This window comes from Carettochelys insculpta, chromosome 6, assembly GCF_033958435.1.
Source record: "Carettochelys insculpta isolate YL-2023 chromosome 6, ASM3395843v1, whole genome shotgun sequence".
NCBI classification, from domain to species: domain Eukaryota; kingdom Metazoa; phylum Chordata; order Testudines; family Carettochelyidae; genus Carettochelys; species Carettochelys insculpta.
Genome location: NC_134142.1, coordinates 47,583,950 through 47,604,734, shown reverse-complemented (window position 1 = coordinate 47,604,734; position 20,785 = coordinate 47,583,950). Strand labels below are relative to the sequence as shown.

The window sequence follows — 20,785 nt, the reverse complement described above, 5'->3', positions numbered from 1 at the left end:
ACTCTGGGAGACCATCTCTCCCTGCATATTTTGGGCTGCAGGAACTGCAGTGCTGGAACCAAGGGAGCAGCACCTCTCCCTCGCTGCAGCCCTGTACACCCCGACTTTCTCTCCACCCCAAAAACTACCTCTCTGCTCTACAGGCCCTTGCAGCCACACTGCTTAGAGGGAAGTTAGGACTTGACCTTATACAGGAAATAGCGAATGATGAAATGTAGCTGAAGGACAATATGGAGAAACACAGCAGGATCATTCAGTGGCATAGCAAATCAGGACATTTTTGACACTCCAGAGAGGTCTAGCCCATCCCAGCGCTCCTGCACTAGCATGCAGGAGAGGAGCTACAATAAGCCTCATTCTGCTTTGATACTGCATGGTGAGAGATTGAATTCTTATCTGGTAGAGGACAGGTAAGAGAAGTTGATATAGGGTATCCATCTACACAGTGGGATTATAGCAGAAAAATTTGTGAATGTAAACAGGGATATCCCAGGAATTCTCTACAGAAATCTCTAGGAAGCTTTTCTGTAGGTATTCTTCATTCCTCTGCTGATGGCTCTGTGGGAGATCCACCTTGTTTCTCTCCCTGCTTTTGAAAACTTTGCTGTACTACTCAGCAATTATTTCTGTAGGGAACAGACCAACACACAGGCAAGTGACATACTGGGCTGATCTAAATCCACATGCATGCTGGAGATGCACCCTTAGGGGTGATATAAAGTTGTACTATCCTAGCCTGTGGAAAAGGATACCAATATTCCAAACCAACTCCCTAGCTGCTCCCCCTCCCTGCAAACTCACCATAATCGGGACTCGTACTGATCTCTGTGTTAGCGAAGGCGTTGAGGAAAAGATGTGTAAACTCTTGCGATTCATGGTGGGGAGCGCACTCACAATGACTCTTTCTCTGACTTCTGCACCTGTGCACTTGAGGACCCAGACCTCCAAACCAGTGCAGTGCCTCCATCAAATAAGGCAGCAACCCAGGAGGGTTAAGAAGGATGTTTTGTAAAGTGCTGCAGTAAGCAGATGCAGCTCACAAAAGAATAAAAAGCATGAAGGGAGACAATCCATGAAAGACTCAGGCTGAACAGAAAGGGAAGAGGCCGGGGCAGAAGTTGATGGTGAAGCTCCTGAACGAACAGACAGATGATGGACTTCAACATTAATCTGTAACCTGAGCACATCCACATCTGACTCTCCCTCCAGCCACTACAGAACTCCAGTCCGTGATCTCCTCAAACTTCCTTTCCTCATTCTTTGTATGTTCCCAGTCCCCCTCAGTACCCCACTGTACTCCAATGAAAGCTGAACTAACACCCAGTTGTGAGGGCCCTAACTATGAGACTGTTCCTTATATTTACATCCAGTTTGATCACAAATTTGTGTTTTATCCCTTTATTAAAACTTGAGTCTTTATTAACTTTATTAAAATGAGTCTTTGCGACAAACATGTATTGCTCAGTACCAACACAAACAAATTGGCTATAAGTAGCAATAAATGCTCCTTGCAATTAATGATCAGGAAGCAAGCACTGCAGGCAACAAGCAAACATTTCCTGATCCAATGAATCACAAAGATGCATCACTGGGAATCATTGTCAAAATGCTTCCTCAAAGCCTTCCTGATTCAAACAGCCTCCTGCTGCGCCACTCTAATTGCCTTTTTATCTGGCTGCTTAAAATCAGCAGCCAGCTGCTCACTCTCAGCCCTCCAGTCCAATTAAATTTTTTCTCCCTTTATTTCACAAGTATGATACAGAGTACAGCAAGCCACAATGACCAGAATATTTCCCCAACCAAGGCCTAGCTGGCCAAAAAGGCTGTGCCAGCAACTTTTCATCAAGCCAAAGGCACATTGAATAGTTATTCAGCATCTAAGACAGTTATTAGAGTGTTCTTTACTATTGTCTAGGTTTCTAACGTAAGGCATCATGAGCCAGAGGAGCAAGGGCAGCCAGGTTCTCCAAGAGTCACTGTGGGTACTACTTCTGATCTGGACAAAAGTGCCAGTGTGCAGATGTCTAAACAGTCCAGTGTTCCAAAAGATACATGCAACATGCACATTCCCTAGCCAGCTCAAATCTATGACAGCAAAACAGCCATGGTGCTATACCAACATCTGCAAGACCACAGAGAAGTAACCCTTTTGGTTGATATGCTCCATCTCGGGATATGCATTCTATCTATCACCCCACTGCAGCAAGGGAATATCATTGCCTCAAAGCTATCAATTATTTTCTGCATATTGCCAAGAGTTACAGTGCTTTGAAGCAGAAAGCAGTTACTGACCTTGCACATTTGCACGACCAAAATCCCCCAGGTAGATATTTGCTATGGTCAGCCGAAAATCTGTTTGGAGTCAAGTCTGGAGTTGCCAGTTTTCACACAGCAATCACTACCCACTTTTCCACAGTGAGGGAAGCTCTCATTCTGGTGTCTTCGCCCTACCTTGTTGAACTGAGCACTGCACTCAGTGCTAGGTAGGTGGCCTTCCGCATCTGAAAGTTCTGAGATCACGGTTTGTCATCCCAGGCATGCACCACAATGGAATCCCACCATTCAGCGCTTGTTTCCTAAGCCCAGTCCCAACAGTTCACCATGACAATCTGCACTGTGAATGCCAGCAAAAATCTTGACTTGTTTGATTCCATGGCAGACAGCAGGACAGGCACTACTGATTCAGTCTAGTTCATAGCTCATGAAACACTGCAGGACTTTCTATGTTAGGTCTGTAATGCTCATCACCAGCAGCTCAAGATCCACGCTGCCAGGTAGAGACAGCAGGCACACAGTTTACAGCAGCCATTGAAAAACAGCACAAAGTTAAGAGAAGCCTGTGAAATCATGGAATGGAAAGAACTGCATCACAGGACAACAAGCACATTCCCATGATTCACCACAATCTATTTCCAGAGTTCCAAATAGCAGAGGATGACAAAGTTGCACATTGGATTAGCTACCAATGACAAAGCTTGTGCTTTATTGATGTGAGATCAACAACTGCAGTGCATTCAAACCAACAAAGACCATTGTACGTATGTGCTGCACTGATGTTAAGTGACTTTGGATTATCAATTTAGCTCAATAGTTAAGACATGGCTTATGTTACTTAAAACTTTGTAGATCTCAACTCGACTGTTCTCTTCTCTACTAAACACCACTATGGCAAAAGTCACCTGATGAAAAATTCACAGAGCATGCCAGCCTAATGAGCAATTTCCAGGTCATGGTTTCCTTTTCATACTACTATAATGCTGTTTTCTAGTTCAATAATTAAACACCATTTCTTATTCACAGAATTAACTTGAGTTAACTTTAGTTTTAAAAAAAAATCCTCAGAATGGTCACATTGTCAACTTAACTTTTAAAAATTGCTTTAATGCCCTTCTCAGATAATTTCTGTAAAGCATGAAACTGGAGTCATTTTTCAACCATTTAGTTCACACTAAGTTGCTATTGTTAGGCTGCTGGCACTAAAAAAATATATTTGTTGGAAAAGAGATATGAACTTAACATATAGTAAATAAAGATACAGTAGGTAAAATTTGGAACCACTTAACCTTTTAGTTATAATATGGTCCACTGTAAGTTAAAAACAATTCACCTGAACTCCATGGTGCAAGTAAACAAAAAGTTCTTACCAGTATGAGAGAGGGAAGACACACCAGCTGGGGGCAGGAAAGACATGACCCCCCTCCACATGACTCTGATGCTCTTTCACTCCCTATCCCATATTACCTGGGGGGTAGGGAGGATGCAAGTGCTTACACCCAAAAGTTGACAAGACAAAAATTGCCAGAGGATGTTCACACTTTCCCCCGCTACACAGACCATGCCCATATTGCAGGTATGTATCCCAACGTGAAGTGTTGTGGGAAGATGGAGCTGATCACTGCACATCTTGGGATTCTCTGAGCTCTCCCTCAGCATCCTCATCTGCTTGGAACAGGATCATGAATAATTCATTCTGAGGGAATGTCAAAGCAGCACACATCTGTCTTCCACCCCCCAAAGCAGGAGTCTGCCTGTTGCAGTGCTCCTAGTGCAGGGCAGAATGGGAACATTCCAATCATTCGCTCTTTGTTCCCCAAACAGGAGCAGCATGCTCAGCTGTCAGATACTTCCCAGAGCTTTGAAAGAGGAGGGCTGCATGTCTACAGGGCAACAGAGATCAAAACACTGAGCAGAACCATCAGCGCAGGCATTGTGGGATACTAGCAGATGCCAGTCCTACCAAACAAAAACAAACAGTCTCTACACATGGCTCTTTGTTGACAGTTAAGGGAGGGGGGGGGGGAAATTTCATATAAAGATGGAAGGTTTTTGTTGCCAAAACTGCATGTTTTTTGCTGCCAAAACTGCAGTGTGTACACTTACTGCTTTGTCACCAAAAGGCAGGAAGTGTAGAGAAGGCCTTAGAAACATGGATTAACCACAGTGACAGGAGAACCCCTCATCTCTGTTGTGTCTACAGTTAAGCACTGCTGGTATGCCTCTACTGTTTTAAGTAGACAAACTAGGATAACAGGTTCATTCTTCTCAAATTCATTCACCTCTTTTCCAGGATTAAAAATTAGTGTGATTGCAGTTGCAATCCTCTAAAATGGTGCCTTAAGATAGACAATGTGCACAAAAGTAGTTAAACATTTTTTAAAAAAATGGTTTGAATTCTCTTTTAACAACTTAATTTAAATGCACTGAGTTAAATATTTATATTTGTAAATAATTGATTAATGTTAACACTAGCTGTGTTTACAATTTTCTCATCATTTAACTACCTACTTCAGAGACATTCATTCACTGAAGGCCTGAAATAAATCCAAGAGGAAAGTCCTTTATAGAAATTTTTTTTTTCTGTTTCCTACTTTAAACCATATTTATTATTTTCTTTGCGTTAATACAAAATTAAAGTTGATTTATTCCCCCTAAAGAAATGACTAGTAAAGGAACAAAAAAAAATTCTGAAAGCACTCATGACCTTACAGCTTAATACTCAATTCTTTATTGCCATTCCAGCTACAAAGGAAACAAAAAAAAAAAAAATTGACAAATATTAACTCCTCAAAATAAGAATGCCAAATTTCACAGTTCACTTGTCTTCTATGTTTTAATTAGACTAAACGATACAGATGCAACATTAAGCCACGCAAAATTTTTATAGGAAAGTAAACAGACACACTGCAATAAAACATGTTATAACAAAGATTCCATTGGCTTACCTACAACTTCGTTTCAATATCTGACTTTGTGAAGTTGCCTAACACTATTTTGAGAGAGGAAGAGCATCTATAGCTCCTATCAGCTTTAAATAGTATATAGGCGGTCATTATATGTGATAATCAAGTCCTCAGTCTACAGCATTTTATAAAAAGAACAAGACACACAAAATAAAAGGCTTGTAATACTTACAATATAGCCTGCATAGTCTTCATTTTCAACAAAGGAATCATGAAGCCAGATAAACTCTTCATGTTGCCGAACAACAGAAAATTCATTTTGTTTAAAATTTGGCAAAGAACTCTGCAAAGAAGAGGGCTTTTTTCAGATTTAAGAATTCAGATGTTTACACTACCAGATCACATCCTAAAATATCAATGCTGAAACAGTGCACAAAAACCTTAACCTCTGCTAAAAGACAGCTGCATTCAGAGTAACAGTTCATCTTGCAAATGTGTTGTAAAATAAAAGGGGTATTATATTTTCTAGCTTTAACATCATAAGACAGTACTCATACACCATCAAATAAAGCTGTAAGTAACTTAAGAAATTAAAAATGTAAATCTGAGGCAGAACATATTACTAGCCTGAAGTACAGTTTCTCTCTCCATTATTCACTTCTCACTTGAACAATGTACACCGGGCTGAAGACTAAGAGTGGGTATAAAGGCTCCAATACCAAGACTGACAATTTAATAAAGTAAACGTGAGACTCACAAGGCATAATACAGTAACTACTGAGAATTTCAAGTAAATTTTTTCTTAAATCTACATTTTTGCATATACAGCTTGAATTTTTTGTTGATTACTTGAAGCTGATGGTATACCTCGAATGACCAATTATTACTTTCTCATATTTTAATTGCTTTATTACACTTAAACCACATCCAGATACAAGATTGGGTTTACCTTTGTATGTACAGTGAATTTCACTTTATCCCTTTCACTAAGAGCATCTGAAATATCCACTTGTAGGGCAGCATCAGTCTGCAGATCTACATTTATTGCTCTAAGCTAAACAAAAGAACATTAGGTTAGACTTAATAAAACCTAACAAAAGCAACATTTCTCATTCAACATGAGCTGATTACTGCAATGATGGGCACCTTTGTAACACAAAAGATGAAAAGAACAAAAACTACAAAACGTAAAAGACAAAAAACAAAAACAAACAAACAAACAAAAATCCCAATGCAGTGCACCACCAAACAAGGCCATTTCATAGAATATGCTTCCCTGCACTATTATGAAGTATTGACTTTTCTCATTACATTTTGTTTGTTTACATGCTCACAATTTAGAAGAGCAGAATACACTACAAAGATTAAAGATTTTGAATTCTAAACAGAAGGATTTTCCTTTTTTTTTTTTTAAACACATTATTATTTACAAACACCCAACTCTGAAGAATATATAGGGCTTGTCTATACTACCACGTTCCTTCAAAGGAAGGATGGTAATTAGGTTGTTGGGAGTTTACTAATGAAGTGCTGCCCTGTACAGGCAGCACTTCATTAAGCAAATTCCCCCCCGCAGCAGCTTCAAGGTTGTAAACTTCAAAGTATCAGCACACGTCTAGCCATGGCTCACCCGCCGGTTCTTTGAAGTGCCAGGGCAACTTCGCAGTCCCCTTACTCCCACCCCAGCACTTTGAAGTACCAGCAGGTGAGCCAGAGCTAGACAAGTGCTCATACTTCGAAGTTAAAACCCCGAAGCTGCTGCAGGGGGGAATTTGCTTAATGAAGTGTGGCCTATGCAGGGCAGCACTTCATTAGTAAACTACCAAGGCCCTAATTACCATCCTTCCTTCGAAGGAAGGTGGTGGTGTAGACAAGCCCATAATATGAATGGAGAGTTTAAAGGTGTCCTCAGAGTGGGGGACAGTTTATTCCTTTTCCTTCTGTATGGTACACAGATGCCCGATTTATTTTTAAAAAGTATTTTCAGTTTTTTTGTATTAGAAACTCTCATCTTGCATAACTTGGGGAATATGACTGGCCAGAGATGTGCTAGGATAACCACAAACACTATCTCATTAACCAACAGGTTAATATTTTTATTCAGACTACATTGAGACTGCTTTTGTCTCTAGTATCTATTAACTATATATCCAAGGTTTTAATTATGGGCTGAGAAGGCTAAGAAAATTACCTAAGAAGTCCTCCAATTTGCCAGGAAGGGCTTTACATTCCTGATATGCATGCATAAGATGAAACAAGATGAGAAAATGTTTAACTATATGCTTACCAAGCTATATGCACAAAGCAAAATTGGCACACACTCAATTTTACTTCTACTGGAGGACATGCACAAAGTGGCTCTCATTTGAGGTTTCAATAAGTCAGTCTTAATCTCAATATACTAGGCAGAAGTAGATCTAAAGATTCCATTTAGGCCAAAATTTTCAATTATGTCTGAACTCAAAAGTCACAGTCATGGCCGTAACCGCAGGTCAGATAGTTCACATGTGCTAGAAAAAAAACTAAAGCCAGAACTGAATGGGGGACTTCAGTATGAATGCTGCGGTTATCAGCATTCCATCCTCCAACCAAGTCTCTTAATGTGTGCTAAGAACACAAAGAACAAAAAAAGGAAGAGGTTGGGCATGAGCAATGCTGCCTTCCCTCTGATCAGCACAGAGTCAAAGTTCTGGGGAAAAAAAAAATTCTCCCAGGAATTACTGCTGTTCCCCATTCCACAGAAGTAGAATAAAGAGGTAACGAGGAGATTAAAAGGAGAAGCAGGCTCTAAATGCTACAACCAAGTCATCCACAAAAACCCAGATATCAAGACTATTGTCCCTTCCATCAGGATGAGGCTGGAAGCCCATTCCACAGAGGGGAAAATGAAAGGAACACAGAGAGGAACACCGTATACCTTTTCAATAAGGGCTAGTCTAACTATGCCAATAGGCATAGCTAGAACCAACGTCTCAGAAATCAACTTCTCTGGCTGTCCTAACTAAGGAGAACCGCTCTCATCAACCTTCCTGTCTACCTCCCATTGCGTGAAGCACAGGGGTCGACTGCCAACCCCAGAGAGATTGATTTTGTGTCTCTTTATGTGACCAGATCAATCTTCCCAAAAGTATAAACATGCCCTAAGAGTGGACAATCTAGAGTCCTATCCCTAGTTCACCTTGTAGATCATTCAAAAAATAATGTAATTCAATACAAAAATCTCTTATTTAGTCCCTGCATATGCAGGACGTCTTAAACATACTACAGAGAACTGGGGCATATGTATAAAAGAAACAGACACTAATAAGTCTCATGAAACTTATAAAAATTAAAAAAGCTTCTAAGTCAATATTAGCATTGCTCAGAAGCAAATCTCAACTTGTGCAACTTTGAACAATACAGGAACCAGAGTTCTCATTCAACAAACGACAAGACACTAAAAAGGCAGAGATCAAGATTTCTGTTTCCGGTCCTTGAAATAATTAAGGAACAATGGTCTTAAAAGTATGAAAGTTATTTTGAAATCCTCTCATGCATCATTATCTAATTATCCCATTAATAAGTTTGAGATATTCAGTTTCCTATTTGTGATACTCATTTTTGGCTATGAGACAACTGTACTTTTTTTTTTAAGTTTCTGCTGAAGTGTCAGCTTTTGTAGCAAAATATCCTTTTGTACCATACCTACAGAATAGTTTTTTTTCACAGAATGCCAACTCAAATGACAGCCTTTATAGTTAAATCAAATTTTTAAATTATAAAAGGTACAGGTTGAACCTCTCTAGCTTGGCACTCTCTCACTAGGCAACATCCATAATCCGGCATAATTTTAGTTAGCCAGATGACCACTTTTCATGAGTGGCCAAGTTTCCCATGGTCCCATAAAGTTTGTTTACAAACACTAGTCCTGGCTCTCAGTGTTTTATGCTGTTATTTGCCTCTAATTTACTCCTAAATGTGTTCTAAGGGCTCAGTAAACAGTGGAAGTGTTGATAATGCTGCTAGACAATACTGACCTCCCATAGTCTGTCCAGCAAGTCATCTTGTTAGTTTGGCTTATTCAAATAATACTTCCATAAACTGACTTTCATGTATGACAGAATGAAAAACAAATCCATTTTGTATGGGAAACATTAGATCATCTACTCTGCTGACCCCTTGAACATTAAAGATAATAAATTTCACCCAGATACTCATTTTTTAGGCAAATAACTTTAGCTGAATTAAAGCATTTTAGTTCTCAGGAGACTAAAGTGTTCTCTGCCTATAGCACACAAAAAGAGCTACTGAGATGCCACCAATCTCTGAGACCTCTGCAAGAGCAAGGAATTGATTAGGCAAGACACACTCAGATGACCCTAGAAGGCACTCTATACCCCATACTATCACAATGGCAGAGACATTAGCCTTTTTTCCTGCCTAGCTGAACTTACTTTGTTAACCTTTCCAAAGAGGCAAATAAGACTAAAAATTATGCAGTGTAGACTTCTGAGGTTCAGTACGATTTCTTCCTCAAGTTTTTCCATGATACTAAGTGCTTTATACAATTCTTGGTGTACCAAAGCCATTTTACTTTTACAACTTTACCACTGCATTAATGTCTACTGTAACTTTCTGAACACAAGTTACTATTTTAAAGGACAAGAGTAAATAGGACAGGTGCAAACAGCCAGTAAGAACACTGTTTTGATGGATGGCTTGCCCAACAGATAAAAACTGTACTTTTGCTTTAAACTTTGAAGAGTTTAACAATATGTTAAGTTATGCTACCTTGCTTGCCTGGCAACAGGGCCATTTTTATTTACAATGGTAATGAAGCATTCTATAAATGGTATCAAAGACCATCAGAGAGCTGAAGGAACTTTGCGAGCCACTGTGCAACAAGAATAAATTCTTTGCATTTCTGGATACTGTCTCAAAAGTAATGCTGTCATGCTACAACAGTGAAGAAATTGCCTACTTCATATATCGCTAAGAAAAAAAATCATCATCAACAGATGACTTATTGATAGAGAAGGGAAGGAGAATGAAGAACCTGGAATACGCTGCAGACTTTCAGAGAGATGTTGAGTCTAAACCAACAGGCTGCAAAAGGTAGACGTGCAATTATACCAAGCTGTAATTTTTTTTTTTTTTTACTTCAGTTCATACTTTCTACCACCGAGTTGAATTTCTTGTAAAGCATCTAAAAATCAGAAGTGTAGCCATGTTAGTCTGTAAGTTTAAAAAACAACAAGTAGTCCTGTAGCACCTTACAGACTAACAGATGTATTAGGTCATGAGCTTTCTTGGGTAAAACGCACTTCAGCATCTGAAGAAGAGGGTTTTACTCATGCAAGCTCATGACCTAATAAATTTGTTAGTTTCTAGGCTGTCATCATACAAGTGAAATCAGTTAGCTTTCATTTTATAATCCTCTTTTCTCCTCTTTAATGCATAAAACCCCCTCAACTTTTATTTAAAAAAACTGGAATATGTTGTGAATCCTGGAAATTACAGTAACTGCTCTTGGGGCACCTGAGAGATAAGGAACCTGACCTCAGAAGAGGTTGGGTCAGGAGTGAAGAAGCATCTTGCACTTTCACTCAAGGGAAAAGTTCGTTTCAAATACTATCATGAGGAAGCTGGCACAGGCAAGTCAAACTACTTGGGTAATGCCAGGTATCAATGTGTCACATAATTTACAGTAACATTTATGCATGTACTGTCAAAAATTTAAGAGCCCAGTTGGCATGACAGTCTCAGAATTATAAAGAGGAAAGGGGACAGAAGCACCCAATGAGGAACTCCATTAACTTAATCAAAAGCAGATGTATAGTCCTTCACTATGCGGCAAATAAAAGAACGGGACAAAAAAAGGCCTAGGAAATGCCAACTTACAAAAGAGTTCTTGTTTTTACTAATGCCACAGAAAAGGGCTGCTATGTTTTTAAAGACTCAAATAGCTGAACCTGAGGCCAGGTCTATAGTACAGACCTATATCAGCATAACTGTGCCCCTCAGGGGTATGTAAAAATACACTCTCACACACACAACACAGCCTAACTCCCAGTATACACAGCAATAGGACAAGAGGGAGAGCTGCCATAGTTACTGTGTCTCAGAGAGTTGGATTAAAAAACAGGAGAAGCTCTCCCATTGGTGTATGTATGTCTTCACTACAACAGTGCAGCTGCGCCACACTAGTGCTGTACATGAAGACAAGCCCTTAGGAACAGCTTTGCCTTTGATCCTTACATGTATGTTTACATTACGATCCACTAGCAAAAAGGTCTGGTAATTAATGCTGGGGATTTAGATTCAGAATAAATAGGCAATGAAATAAGAGGGTCAGAAAGTAACATCAGCTGAAAAGTTAAGGGAAGGTGGTGATATGCTGTTCTGTAATAATTACCTAGCACTGGATGCGAAAGGAAAAAAAGAGGCTCCTACTGGCCAATTCAAAATGTATACTTGAAAAACAGCTTAGTCCCAGGGGTCTGCAACCTGCAGCTCTTTGAAGACTTCTTTGTGGCTCCCAACACTCTAATTGCATAGTAAAAAAATGTATAAAAGCCCAGCAATGAACAACTCAGATCTGAATAGCAAGAGATAAGTGATCTTCAAATACTGGGTAATTCCCTCTTTAATAGGTGCAGGGCAGTGTGGAATATGATACTATATCTGTGTTTTGATCATGTTGCTGATAGTCTCTATTTTGAAAAGGAAAAGGAAGCTTGTAGCATTCCTGATGTGAAGGGCAACAAGCATTTTAAGAAAGAAAACTGAAACTAAACACAAAGTAAAATCAGCATAATTAAAGTGGGATTGGAATGGCTTCAAAAAGGAAAAATAAAATATTAAAACAGAATTTCAAACTGAATGGACCCAATCCTTCACATTTATATCTAGTTTGGTGGTGCTCCCTTTCAGCCTCATTTGTGATGAGACATTCACCAACAATAAAAATGCAACCTTGACAGTCATTTGCTCAATAACAAAAAACACAGCACATTACTTTGACCAAACCGAATATAGCTGGAGATGCCAGAAAAAAGAAATGGAGGAGCTGCTGCACAAAGAAAAGCAAGAACACGTTTGCTAAATGGGTGAAATCACCAAGTAGCATAACTGTGGCAACTAGAGAGATTGTGAAACAAGGAAAGATGTTCACGGATGGTGAATATATAAAAGAGTGTTTTATCAAAGCATCACAGAAGCTGTACAGTGATTTCAAAAACAAAAATGAAATTGTTCAGAATCTAGTGGCCTCCAGAGAAAGAGAAGATTTAAGAGTGAAAGTCAGGAAGGCAGTGGGGCAAACCCACACATGAAGCATGAGGAAAGAGAACAAAGTTTTGGAATGTTCTGCAGTAAACATGCATCATATTACAAATCATTGTGCATGCTCTGTTCCTAAGACAGGGGTTATAAACAGTAGGCTTTGACGTTACTAAGGACCACCTCATATTCGCATGCATTGTGGCTCTTGAATTATTGAGTTTTTCACCAAATTCAGAAAAAAATGTCTCTTCTTCCTGTTTTGATTGAGGACCCTTGGTCAAGACCCTTGACTAAAACATTTGTAAAGGCATGAAACAGGACAGTACTATAAACGGATTACTAAAGGAGCCTGTAGCATTAGTGAGAGGAAAAATTTCCAAACAAAATCAATCTGCCTGCAATTATGGCTTTTATTCAATATTTCAGAGATGGGCAAACTAGCTATTCATTTTTAATGCACCCATCACCAGAATATGTAGGACCAAATGTACACAATGGAGAAGTATCAAACATTCAACTCTCTCTCATTTCTGCAGTGGCTGGCACTGTTAAGTGCACAGTGATCATTCTTCCCACCCTCAATCACTTATTTATGCTATACTTTTTCAATAGGAATACTTACAAAGGTTCCACAATACACTCATCCAGGAGCACAATGTTGAAAACAAGATTAACAGTCCTTCTGACCTTTTGTTAATTTCACTTAATGCTTCACCACCAAACCAAATCTTAGCATGCATGCCTACTTACTGTTATTGATTAAAAATTACCTACCCCCCTTTAAAATTCTCACACAATACGTCATTTTATGTCATACAGGTTAAATATATTTTGGTGGGCTACATGGAATTTTCACAATATCAGCTTTCATTTTAAAAAGTTTTTAATCTTCAGGGGGTTGTCTAGATTAGCTAACAGGTAGTATACCCAAACCAAGCCTGATTCACCCTACCCTGCAACACCCAATCTAGCTAGATGATCAAGGTCAATTCTTTCCAAAACAAACTGTAGTGAAATCAGTATGAAGAATGGCTGCACAAGTTTAAGTGCATCTACACTGCATTTCTGCATCTAATTAAACTGGTACATTTTTCTATGACAGAGAAGTTCCAGGGTGAGAAGAGGAAGAGAAACACAGTGCAGAAATAGGCTAAAAAGTCAATGGTTACAACATTTTCCAGCTAATACTGAATACAATGAGATACTGAACAAATAGTAAATAATTAACAAAAATTCTTAAATGTCCTACTTGCACACCCCCGTGACCTTAACCGCCTGCTGTACACAGGAGAGAGAAAAATAACCTATTTATTACTGAGACCACAGCCCATAATTAAAAGTGGAATTCAGTGCTCCCCACCAAATCTGTTACCCCTGCTTGATGCAACAGAGATTTAAGAAGCACATGGGGAGGGAGAGAAAAGATCTGTGTGAGAACTACACAGATGCAAAAAACATACATCTACAATACAAATGAACCTGGATTCAGCTACTCTTTAAAAAAGCTATTAAAACACTTGGCTGGTGGGAAGAAGACAATACGAACAGCAGGCTAAAAGGTACTTGTTCAGCGCTGTGGTTTCTACCTGACCTGAAGAACCCTCATCAGAACAGCTTTTGAAAGGCATCAAAACAAATCAGCGCCCCCAAAGGCACGCAGCCAGCCGGACCGTTACGAGGGGCGGGGAGTTACGAGCCAAAGGTGCACAGCTCGAGTTCAGGTAGAAATGCAGCCACCCGCCCAAGGGAAAAGGCCACGGCCACCGCCAGCCCCACCCCACCGCCAAGTGCCCAGGAACGCGCAAATCAGACACACGCTCCCCAGCCCAGCCTGAGGGGCCCGGATCCTGCAAATCTGAACCGCCCCCAACCCGCCAGAGCGCCCCCAGCAGAGCCGAGCCAGCCCCGCCCCACCCGCCAGAGCCGAGCCCCGCCCCGCCCCATCCCGCCAGGGCCCCTCGAGGCAGAGCTGGCCGGCCACCCCCCGGGTGCCAGGGGCCGCAGGACAGGCCCGGCCCCAGGTGCCAGCGGCCCGGGAAGCCGCAGGGCAGGTACACTTACTTCTCTGTCCTCCTCCGAGAGGAAATCTGGGCCGTCGTCCGAGCCTTCCTGCGCCGGGGGAGACAAAGCGCACAGGTTAGTGACCGGCCACACGCCCCTCCCTCCCGGCCGACTCGCAGCGGCGCCCGCAGCCGCCCAGACACCCACCATCATGGCTGCTTCTCCGCAAGCGCAGGCCCAGCCCGCCAAGCAGCCCGAGCTGCGGGGAGGGGCCGGGCGGAGCTAAAGCGGGAGGCGGTTGCGCGGACAGCCGGGCGGGGGCGGGGTTGAGTCCGCGCGTTGCTTAGGAGTCTCGCTGCGCGGCGGGGCTCGGCTCGCGGCTGCTGCGGGGCTCAGGGGGAGCCCTGGGGCCGGGCACATCGCTCCGGGCCACGGGTCTGCCGTCTGGCTGTCACGCGCCGGCTGGGCAGGGGCTAGGGATCCCTGAGGCTGAGGCGTCCACCCCAGCCACCTGCCGGAACGGCGGCTCCCCCTCGGGCAGTATTGTTATTGCCCGCCCCGTGGAAAATGTACATCTCCGTTCCACGCTCGTTTAGCTCTCGGCCATGGGGTCTTATTGTACCGTCCCCGTGGGACTGGCGTCCCCTTTGTTCCCCATCCCGCTAGAAAGCAATTACCCCTCTTCTTGTCTTCTCTTTGCTAACCTGAATAGACCCAGCGCCTTAAACCTGCCCCCATAAGGCAGGTTTTTTAACCCTTGCCTCGTTCTTGTGGCTCTTCCTTCAACCCACTCCAAGTAACAGGGAGGGAGCTGTGTTAGTCCGTACTGTAACCAAACAAGCCAGCAGTCATGGAGCACTTTAACAAAATAATGTATTAGGTGATGCGTCTCATGAAAGCTCACCACCTAGTACATTATTTTGTTAGTCTTTAAAGTGCTCCACAACTGCTGGTTTGTTTGGTTACAATTTAACTTTGTCTTTCTTGAATTCTGGACATCAGAACTGATCCGGGTCTTTCACCAGTACCAAATATAATGTTAAAATAAAATTCCTACTTTTGGTGGAGGTACCCCTTTTTCTGCATCCCAGCACTGATCACAGCTAGAAGAAACTCCACCGCTGAGGTGAGCAGCATGACTACTGTGCTCCATCTCTGGTGGGAGACTGCAAAGAATGGTCTGAGGATCTCAGACTGTGTAGGTGCTATTTTATACTCTTGCAGCTCTTGAGGCAGGCAGAGCACATGCATGCTCAGGGGCGGGGAGGAAAGGCGCACTGCTGTAGAAATCTCTGATCTTAAGACACTGCAGCCACTTAACCTGAGTGGAGCACCCACAGCAATAGCTCTCCAAGGAGAACCAGAACAGACAGACAGACCCATTCCCTAGGGCTACATTTACGCTAGAGGGTTTTTTCCACAAAACAAGAGTTTTGTGGAAAAACCCACAGAGCATCTACACTAAAAGCATGTTTGTTCGGTCCTTTTGTTGACAGCCTTCTGCCTCTCCCCCATGAGGCAGAATGCCTTTCTTGACAGAATCTGTCAACTAAAAACCATGCAGACACTACAGGGGGGCCCTCTGTCAACTGGGCTTCTGGGTCTCCGGGCAGCCCTGGCTGCTGTGCTTCCAGTTGGCTGTTCTGTCAAGAGAGGGCCTGGCAGTCTGGCCATCTCTGTCCACACAGCAGATCACGTTTTCAATTTGCTTTTGTGGGTGGATGTGGTGTGTCCACACAGGTCTTGTTTGAAGCTCTCTTCAGACAGTAACCTCTGTTGTAGGCATCCTTCAGTCTGCGTAGACTATGGGTTGCTCCCTTTATAGTTTCAATTGAGGACTTCATTTACAGCGTCTACTGTGACTATGAAGACCCACACGAGAGTAACAGTCCTTGCTGCATCTCTTGCAGATGTGGTGGGTGTCTGGCAAGTCCTTAGTGTGCTTTCTGTGCGCTCGCTTCTCCTCTGCTAGCTGTCTGATCCTCAGCTCGCCCTTCTGAAGGCCCTTGTGTAACCCCTACCTCCATCTGCTGCGGTTGTCTGCTAGTTCTTCCCAGTTGTCCAGCTCGATGTCTACCTCTCTGAGGTCTCTCTTGCAGACATCTTTGTAGCGCAACTGGGGGCGTCCGGGAGGTCTTTTGCCAGAGGCTAGCTCACCATACAGGATGTCTTTTGGAATCCTTCCATCATTCATCCTGTGGATGTTGCCAAGCCAGCGGAGCCAATGCTGCCTGAGGAGGGTGTGCATGGTTGGGATTCCAGCTTGCTTGAGGACGGCGGTGTTGGTCACTCCGTCCTTCCATGATATTCCAAGGATGCGCCTGAGGCAGCGCAAGTGGAAGACGTTCAGCCTGACAGATCACCATACTGTAGACGTAGCCTAGGTAGGAAAAGAGGGGCCCAAATGAGGCTGTGCCTAGATTGCCGAGAACTGTCAGAAAAAGATACTAAAGTTGTACAATCCATTTGCATGTCTCCTCCTAACAGTTCTGTGGGGAGAGGCTTTCCTGACATTTGGCCCATCCAAATGGGGTCAAATGTCAGTAAATCGTCCTCTGCTGAGATGTCCCTTCCTCCTCATGGAACAAGGAAGACAGGGATGTCAGCAGAATGCTCCTGACACAGCAGACTTCAGCCAAGAGACCTCCGGTCTCCTGACAGAATCCTGCAGTTTTGACATAACCTGAGAGTTGGTCTTCTTCCTTCTGTATTGACAAGATGCATATTTGATATGGACAACCACATGCTGTTATGGGGTAATATTGTCCAGGTCAGTGACCCTCCACCATGTTTACTCTTTTAATAACCAGACAGTTCTCACTGCTATGTTTAGAATAAAGCTGTATAAGCAGCCGCAGGGGGTGTGGTGGCACAGTGCTTTTGAGAGAGTAGCAGTTTGCTTCAAGTGAACATGACAGAGTAGCCTTAACAGCGTGGCTTAATTATCTATCGAGGAGTTGGAAAGCAAGTAACGATAAGGGAGCAAAGGAAATACATATAATGTGTTAGGAAAGAATTTCTCATTATAGTGAAGGACAAGGGAATTAATACTACCTAAGCCTGTATGGTAACACTTTGAGCAATGCTAGGGGGAAGAGAATGTGCACTGTACCTCTTTGAGGTTCTACTCCTAGGTGTTCGCAACTGAGGTGCTATTCATGCCAACTTCAGGGACAGCACAAGAATGATTTTATTATGGAGAAAGAAAAAACAATTGGAAACTTCAAGGAGAGGAAAATAGAAATAGACAATGAATAAAAGAATGAAAATACAGAGACAAACAAAATTTAAAAATAGAAATAGGCAGAGATTAAAAAAAAATTTAAAGTAGGAAGTGGCTCTGAAAAAGTCCAGAACTTTTACACTGAATCAGGAATCATCATGCTATTATGCTATGCTATCTATCACCAGCTAGAATCAGAAATCATCCTGGGATGCACTAGCTAGTTTACTTATCTATATATTACTTATCAGTGTTACCTCACCTTTCTATCCCCTTTTGTGTATTGGACAGCCAATAAGTACAATGGAGATCTCGTCCTGTCCTAACTAAAGTCTCTAAGTTACTGTGACAGAATGCTGAATAGAGAGGCACTAGCTGACCCACCATTGAGGACCTAAGCTTTAGTAATTTTCCCCCCCCAAAAGCTGTAATGACCTAATGGAGTAGCTGCACAAATAGCAAGCAGTCCTGTAGCACCTTAAAGACTAAAATATTATGGACACCTCTGTTTTAGAGTGAAATCCAGAATGTTCATGGATAAGACACACTTCTTCATATTAGTGGGGTAGCTGATGTGCTAAGGAACAGGATAATTAAATAGCACTGTAAGGAAGTGTAAGGGGAAAGGTTAACAACCCAGAGGAAATAAGATCCCGGAGTGGTGACTACCTTACCTCCTTCTGGAGAAAGGGCTGAAGACTATGGGAAATTGTAAACAGAGGTGCTGCATGGGATTGAGAGTGGATCTGTGGAGATAATGTAAATAACTCATGGAGCAAATGAAAGGCATCTAAGATTGCTTGTGTGGGATGTCAGGCAGGAATGGAACATGCCTTTTAGGAGTGGGGGCTTGTCCAGAGTTATTTCCCTTATCTGTAGTGATTAATCTGAAGGAGGGAGCCTGTGGAAAGACTCAATGGTCAAGGCAGTGGAAGAAACCTTACAATGGCTGGTGGAACAACTGTAAAATCTTTTGAATTTTTTTTTTTGTTTCAGCATTTCCACCATCTGAAATAGAAATCCCTACTCCGTTGGCAAGCTGAACAACAGAAAAACATGCAGACGTTCATGTGAAGGGAAATGCAGGTATAGCAATGATTACTCCAAAATGAGTTCTGCCATGGGAAATGTCAGTTGAGCACAAGAGGTTGGCCTCATGGACAGCCCTGATGCTTTTTTGATTACATTTAAAAGGGAAGCTCTTGGAGCTGGCTGGGACAGAGGAATATAGGCCCTCCATTTACCACACTTCTTGGAGGAGAGACACAAGTGGTTTACATTAGCCTGAGTAACAAATAAGTCAGGGACGATGATATTAAGACAGCTATACTAGACCAAGTGGGCTGTCTGCAGAAAAGCACCAGCAGATGCTTCAGGTTGCTAGATGGACAGAAGGGATATGATAGGCCATTTGCCTGCAAGCTAACAGACTGGTCTAACCCCTGGATAAAGCTGGATACTCAAATGTGGGTGAAATTAGGGACTCTGTCGCACAATTATAATTTCTTCAAAGGCTATCTCAGATCATGGTGGGTCAGGAAACAATACCTAACAGCAATGGAAGTGGTAGTCAAACTCTCAGAGGAGTTTGTGGAAGTAGGTTTCATCCTACAAGGTGTCCATTTAAGGGACCAGAGCCAAGAATGAAGGGTGGAGTATTTGCAGCTGTTAAAGATGAGGAGAAGAAAAGAGATTAGGCAAGAGGAATTCCTTTGAGGAGCCAGCAGATTCTACGTTACCAGTGTCGGCCTAAGGGATATATAAAAACAGACTGCTGCATGTGTCCTGGAGGCAGGTGAAGTGTTGTGGTTGGACTATGACACTTATGGGGGTAGCAAAAAAGAAAAATGCCAAGTGTCACTTTAAAGGGGGAGGATTGAGGCAAAAGGAAACATCTCATAAAGAAAGGAGAGCACAGGTCAAGAAAAAAAGGGCATGAGGAAGGAGAACCCTTGCTCTTATACAAGGAATAGGAAGTTGTGTGGTTGATGCTCTGACCTCTTAAACATTAATTATTTCCACAATAAGAGGCCTGATAGAGAAGTGGAGTATTTAATTACCTAATCAACCCCCACCATGTGATTATGTAAGGAGCTAGTTGTCCCATTAGTTGAGAGGGCAGCTAAAAAGCTCTGGAAGGACATTAAAGGGGGAAAGGCTAGAAGAGCCAAGAAAAAATAAGATCTTAGGGAAGTGACCTCTCACTCTCCCTTTCTCTCTCTCTCCCAAAAAGGGCTGCTGCATGGGATCTTGATGATTGTGTGGCAGCGGTATAGTAGAATCTCAGAATTATAAACACCCAGAGTTACAAATTGACTAGTCAACCACATGCAACACCTGAAACAGGAAATATGCTATTGGGAAGCAACAGCAGTGACAAAAAGCATATACAATATTGTTAATTGTAAACTACTTAAAGAGAAAAATTAAAAAAGAAAGATTTGACAACATAAGGAAACTTTCTGTGCTTGTTTCATTTAAATTAAAATGGATAAGAGCAGTATTTTTCTTCTGCACAGTGAAGACAAAGCTCAATTAAGTGAATGTTCAGACACAAACTTTTGAAAGAACTGTAACCTATTGTATAAGGTCTCTGGACAAATATGGAATGTGTCTCATTAGCGTGATTGTAATAGAATAATACTACCCAAGTTTTAGGATTGTGCAGATTTGGAAACATTTTCCTGCAATGATCCTCAGTGTCAGTAGACGGTGGTAGTGATATAATTTTAAACAGTGCTTTGGAGACATTCACCCATTTCACTTTGAAGACTCATACAGTCAGGTGTGCATCCAGAATGCTGGAAGTCATATAATGTAAGGAACATTTAGCTTTTATCAGCAAACAAGTGAGATGTACAAATCTTTGGACATCTGCCTTATTGTGTAAGTTCCTTGGAGCTATGCTATGCAGTGAAACTTAACTCAATGAATAAGAACACTTCAATAACAGAGGTGCAGCATTTATCTCTGTGTGTGTGTGTGTGTACGTGTGTGTGTGTACAGGTATACTGAAACATTTGAAATTGTCTTAATAAAATTGTATCTTTTACAGATCTGCCTCTCAATTTCTCTCCCCACATTTTTTTGCCATCCACTTCTCTGTTCCTGCATATAA

At 41.9% G+C, this 20,785-nt stretch overlaps 1 protein-coding gene and 1 long non-coding RNA gene across 2 annotated transcripts in view; one reads left to right on the top strand and one right to left on the bottom strand.

Moving 5' to 3' along the window:
* The window catches only part of SNX6 (sorting nexin 6), a 46,884-nt gene extending 32,005 nt beyond the window's left edge, over positions 1 to 14,879 (bottom strand). Inside the window, exons 1-4 of the mRNA XM_074996856.1 lie at positions 14,652 to 14,879; positions 14,505 to 14,552; positions 6,130 to 6,234; positions 5,413 to 5,523 (exon numbers count right to left, since the gene is read on the bottom strand). Coding sequence (XP_074852957.1) covers positions 5,413 to 5,523; positions 6,130 to 6,234; positions 14,505 to 14,552; positions 14,652 to 14,657 — 270 coding nt within the window. The 5' untranslated portion in view covers positions 14,658 to 14,879. The remainder of the gene's footprint in view (positions 1 to 5,412; positions 5,524 to 6,129; positions 6,235 to 14,504; positions 14,553 to 14,651) is intronic.
* On the top strand, positions 14,444 to 20,483 carry LOC142014381 (uncharacterized). The gene is made up of 3 exons (XR_012645926.1): positions 14,444 to 14,579; positions 18,664 to 18,753; positions 19,901 to 20,483. It is a non-coding gene; the product is annotated as an uncharacterized LOC142014381 (long non-coding RNA).
* The last annotated feature ends 302 nt before the right edge of the window (positions 20,484 to 20,785 follow it).